The sequence below is a fragment of the Calypte anna genome, chromosome W (genome assembly GCF_003957555.1).
Source record: "Calypte anna isolate BGI_N300 chromosome W, bCalAnn1_v1.p, whole genome shotgun sequence".
Lineage (NCBI taxonomy): Eukaryota > Metazoa > Chordata > Aves > Apodiformes > Trochilidae > Calypte > Calypte anna.
Window position 1 is genome coordinate 8,286,817 of NC_044276.1, and position 6,000 is coordinate 8,292,816.

At 38.4% G+C, this 6,000-nt stretch overlaps 1 protein-coding gene across 1 annotated transcript in view; it reads right to left on the minus strand.

Moving 5' to 3' along the window:
- The window catches only part of LOC115600088 (dymeclin-like), a 134,226-nt gene extending 128,573 nt beyond the window's left edge, over nt 1-5,653 (minus strand). The window contains exon 1 of the mRNA XM_030468316.1: nt 5,514-5,653. Coding sequence (XP_030324176.1) covers nt 5,514-5,653 — 140 coding nt within the window. The remainder of the gene's footprint in view (nt 1-5,513) is intronic.
- Nucleotides 5,654-6,000: the final 347 nt, after the last annotated feature.

Sequence of the window (6,000 nt, forward strand, 5' to 3'; positions counted from 1 at the left end):
TGTCCCTGGTAATGTTACCAGAAAATTGGGATCTATTGGTAATAGATTTAAAAGATTGTTTCTTTACAATTCCTTTACATCCAGATGATGCTGAACGTTTTGCTTTTTCAGTTCCTTCTGTTAATAAGGCTGAGTCAGCACAAAGATATCACTGGGTTGTATTACTGCAGGGAATGAAGAACTCCCCAACAATGTGTCAAAATTATGTTGCCTGGGCCCTGCAGCCTTTACGATTGCAATTTCCTGAGTTGATTATCTATCATTATATGGATGACATTTTAATTGCAGGGAGAACACTCAATCACAATGATGTTTTAGCTCATGTAACACAGATTGTAGAACAACGTGGTTTAAAAATTGCCCCAGAAAAAGTACAGAAGCATGAGCCTTGGAAATATCTGGGGTGGACAATCACAGGGAGTGCAGTACGGCCACAGAAGGTTGCTTTTAAAACAGAAATTCATACTTTAAGTGACGTACAGAAACTTGTGGGTGATATCCAATGGGTAAGGTCACTTTGTGGGATTACTAATGATGATTTACAGCCTTTGCTTGATCTTTTGGGTACCACGTCTAATGTGACTGATAAAAGAGAGTTACAGCCCATACATCAAAAGGCCTTGACTGTTATTCAGGAGAAAATTTTGACGTGTCATGCATCTCGCTTTGTAGCTGAGTTGCCGATAACGTTAATGGTAATAAATTCAGGTCAAGATCGAGTTCATCCTTTTGGGTTATTAGTTCAATGGGATGCCAAGAAAATACAAGCTTTAAGAATTTTAGAATGGATCTTTTTGTCAACCCGTTTACGCAAAACAATTACAACAAGGGTTGCAGTTTTATCTCAAATTGTTATAAAGGGCAGAGCGCGATGTCAAGACATCGCTGGAGTGCACCCGGGACAGATCATTTTGCCCCTTATGCAGGACTATTTGGTTTGGCTGCTGCAAACTTCCACAGACCTGCAAATAGCCTTGGCACAGTTTGGTAGGGAAATAGCGAATTCTTACCCCTCATATCGCTTGTTACCACTTTTATCTAACATGCAGTGGGAGTCATGTAGCTTTTTGTCTGACAGTCCAGTGGACGGTATAACGGTCTTTACGGATGCTGGAGGAAAATCCCATAAAGCTGTTGTTACCTGGGAGGAGATGCCTGGGCATTGGAAAGAACATTTACTTCAAGGGAAGTCATTTGACTCTTTGCAAACCCTTGAACTTAATGCAGTTATTTGGGTTTTTGAAACATGGAATAATACTGCTGTAAATATAGTCTCTGATTCACTTTATGTAGTAGGTGTTGTTTTGAGAATGTATCATGCCATTTTGAAGGAAATTTCGAATAAGCATTTGTATTTCTTATTGCAGAAGTTATTAAGACTCTTAGCAGAAAGAGAACATCCTTATTTTATCACTCATATCCGGAGTCATCTTAGTGACCGAGGTTTGGCTATCGGTAATAAGCGAGCTGACCATTTAATTGCACCAGCGTGGACCGGTCCTTCTGTTGATGTTTTTTCACAAGCTCCACAATCTCATGCATTTTTTCATCAATCTGCTAAAGTGCTAGCGAAGCAATTTCATTTACCTCTGGGGGATGCCCAGGGAATTGTGAAATCTTGTCCTGATTGCCAAAAGGTTGATCTTGGTATTGGGATGGGAGTCAATCTTAAAGGCTTAAAAACCTTGGAACTGTGGCAAACGGATGTCACTCGTACAACAGTTTGGACGCTTAAAATATGTGCATGTTGTTATAGATACTTTTTCTACGGCTGTTTCGGCCTCTGCTCAGACTGGTGAGGCAACGAAACATGTTATCAGACATCTATATGTATCATTTGCTGTACTTGGAGTACCTCAGTCTATTAAGACGGACAATGGCCCCGCTTATTCTTCTGCTCATTTTCAGCAGTTTTGTGGACAATGGGGTATTCGTCACGTTACTGGTATTCCTCATAACCCTACGGGTCAAGCAATAGTGGAACGTTGCCATTCGGTACTAAAGACACTCCTTGAAAGACAAAAAAGGGAGGAGGAAGGGAGTCCTCCTCAGGACCGGTTAAGTAAGGCTGTGTATGTCATAAACTATTTACGCCTTACAGGAGAACGTACAGAACCTCCGATACTGATTCACCAAAAAGCTTTAGCAGACTTTGCTTCGGAACCTTCCCACTTACAGGTACTGGAGTGCGTTGGGTACCGAGCAGATGGGTTCGACCATGGAAACAAACACTTTTAAATGTGGATTCACAGTGATAACATTTCTGATACAAGTATTTGGTTTGGGAGATTGTATTGATTTATTTTATTTTAGGCTGATTCCACCAGATTTTAGTAGTAATAGTGGTTTGGTTTTTAATGTTTTTGGTAGGTGTTAAATTTTTCTCATATATTGGTAAGGAGTACGATAGATTCATGAGAATGTTTTTCAGAGGCCGAGAATTGCTGCGGAGAGAAAGAAAATTCCCCTCCCCCCCCGCCTCTTTCCCCCGCCCGACTGCTTTTCAACCCCTCTTCGTGTGCCTGGCGATTGCTCCCAGCAAGCTTGCTACAGCTGCAGGTGCTGCCTCTGCCCCTACAGATCCCGTAGCTGTGAGCCCTGCTGGGAGGGGGGGGAAAGGACACCACATAGCCTCATTAAAGAGACAAAAAAAGAAAAGTTTCTCTAATGCCTTCTGAAAGGTATGAAACAGAAGTGGGAAATATTTTTACATTGTTCTGGGCATCAAATGTCCAGGCCTGAATTTTGGTAGGTAATAACTTGAGGGTTACCTGCTACTCATGAAAGCTAGTGATATTTTCTTTTCTTTGAAAGGAGATTTTCGCTATCCATGAAATAGAAACTTTTTAATGTGTTAAGCCATATAAAAAGATGAAGATATTTACATATAAAAAAAAAATAATTTGGCTTCAGTTCAGTAGTGTCACTACTCTGCTTTTATGCAAACTCCAGATATTTAAAAAAAAAAACAAAAAAAAAACCAGCTTACTTTGACGGGCACATTGATTATAATTTGATCTATTATTTAAGAGAAGAGTTTAAAAGATGCTCAAAGCTGCACTGCAAAATACTGGATACTGTGCAAGGGTGTGGTGTAATAGAAAGAAATTTCTTCAAGTTTAGTTTGAAACCATTAGAATACATGATTCAATAATAAAACTTTTTTCATTTAATTAAAAAAAAAAAAGAGGAAAGAAAAGGGATGAGGGTATACCCTCATGAGAAGAAAAAAGAGCGTGACCTCATGAGAACACTAATGAGTTATCAATAACATTTTTGATCAAACTGGTCAATGCAACAATTGGGCCTAGAATATAAGGGAAAATTTGAAATTTGGGTTTCTTGCTGTTTCATTTGTATCACACATAGCAAGAGGAAAAGCCTTTGGTAAGAATTGATAAAAATCATAAAATATACCAGTTAGCTTGTTGGCTTACAGATTTAATTAGGCAAGGTTTATCAGTTATATATGTTATTATTGCTTTTGCATTACTAGTATGCTGTTTATGACAATATATCATTAGCATGTTATCTTACGTAAGAAATGTCAGAATTGCTCAAAAAACAAAAAGGGGAATATGTTGGGGAAACAGTTCAGAAATATCCAGGTTGTGAGCAATCCTGACTTACTTCAATTTAGGCCACATTGGGTTAATGGTTATTGAGGCCTAGTTACAGGTTTCTAAAAATGAGCTAATGGGAAAGAGATAACTTAATTGGCAACAGAAGAGGAAAATAATTATGTGAGAAGAGTGGTTCTGTGAGAATGGAATGTGTAATTGGAATACAAAGCCACCTGCATGATATGATTGTGTAAACAAGGCTTCTCTATATAAGTGAGTGCAAGTTGTTAATAAACGATTTCATACAATCATATTGATGTGCACATGGAATCCTTAAGCCTCCGCAGACTGTTTTCCCGCAGGCAAGAGCACCATCTGGTGTTTAGCTAATTCAACCTGCTTCTGAGTAACATTTTTGTTTGATTTTTTTTAATTATGTTTCTTGTTTGGGGTTGTTTTGTGGTTTTTTTGGTTGGTTGGTTGATTTTTTTGTTGTGTTTTGGGTTGGGGTTTTTTTTTTTTTTAAGCCATCTCCCTCTGCACTGGATCTGACTGCCTGAAATAGGCACAAAAAAGCTGCAAAGCAAGCTATGAAAAAAACTTCTTTCTTTTGGTGGGGGAGGGAGGAGCAAGAAGAACATTTCAAAGGAGCTTTTGGGGGGTTCTATGTAATTATTTCTCCCTAAAAAGCCCCACAGCTATGAGTTGTTAAATGACTTCTTAGAATATTGTCCATCTTGTTAGTTGTGGGGAGGCTGTAAACAGTTCTTGCATCTTCAGGGATCTTTGACAAAAAAATTCCTCCCTCACCCCCTGTTAAAGGTGCACCAAGTTTTACAACCCTTTACACCACCACCTTCTTGCTGTTCTCTCCTAAATCCTTCCTTCTCCTCACTCTTTAAAAAATAACACCTAATAAATGTCTCCCAGTGACATATTTAACCATTTTCTCTCCCCCTTGCTTCATTTTTCACTTACAGGCACTCAAGTCCAAGTACTCAAGTCCAAGCTACCTGACCTAATTATTGAGAAAATAAACTTGATGAAAATAAATATTTCTCCCTGCCTTTCAGAAGCTCCTGTGAACGCAGCACAGAGCCATCTCCTGTAACATGGAAACTGTGAGGTTTCCAACTATTTGAGGTTTGAGAGCTCAGGGCAGTCCTAGATCTGGCTTACTTTTTCATTTTCTGAAAAAAAAAATATATATACCTTTGACTGCCATTTACTTTAACAGGAGCTCTGCTTCACCAGCAAAATAAATAAGACATTGAAAGATGGCAATGAAATTGGCCAGAACAACCCACAAAACATGTTTTGCAATTTATAAAAGATTAAAAGTAGTCCAAATTTTAGCAGTAACACGTTGTGGCCTATTTAAACCTCCTACACAAGTGTTTAGAATGACCCTCTATGAAAAAGATCCTTTGCAAGGCAATACTGCTAATAATAAAGGGAGGAAATAAGATATTCACCTGGCAGCAAAGTATCAGGTGACATTATAAACTGTAAAACCAGTTTAAATACCTAAAGGTATTAATATCGGATTATTCTTGTAAGACTGATAATCAACAGAGAGGCAAACAAATTTAGCAATAGACTTGGGTTAACACAAGTCACTAGGACTTAGGTTCTGTATTTCTGGAGATGAGGAAGGGATTCTCTTAAAAAAATATTAATTCTTCTCAAATCTACACCACTTGCTACAGTGAAAAGACATGCAGAACTTGAAATTTAGGTAGATACTTAGAAAATATTTTTGCAGAGGCAGCCTGCCAAGCTTCCTCTGAAAGGGGAGTGGGGAAAAGCCATACAGATTAAGAAATTCAACTGCTAATTTAATAGTGAGTTAGAGAAAATGCCCAATTCACCAAGTTCAGTGGCAGCATCATGTTTGAGGCTTCAGACTTGTCACTGCTCTAAATACATTACCCAATGTTTAGTTCAAACCTGTTTGTTGGAGTGGTAAAACTAAAAGACAGCAGCTGATTCCAGAAGGGGTCATTCTCTGAGATGGGTTCTGCTCCTGATAATTTTTTCAAGTATTCATTTTCTGGAAGTTCACTGATGCTGCTGCTACTTGCTCCCATCTTCTTTCTCTGGCAAATCCTCTCCTAAATTTTCATTTCTTCAAGAAAAAAAAGGAAAGAAAAGAAAAAAGAGAAATGTTTAAAGTCTTTTGTAAAACAAGGAATCTACAGATCCTAAATCAGCTATCAAGGAAAGCTTCAGTTTACCACTCTGGAGAATTCCTGAAACGTGGAGAACAGGTGCAAAGGAAAGCATTAAAAGGATTTCTTTCTACAAACTTGGGACAATAACTTCATCCAGGGGAGTTAAAAGTTACAGTGCTCTTACACTTCAGTCACCATCTCAGTTGGATTTTCACAAATTACACTCAGCAAGAAGACAGTGTCACAGTTTTCTGAACATCAAG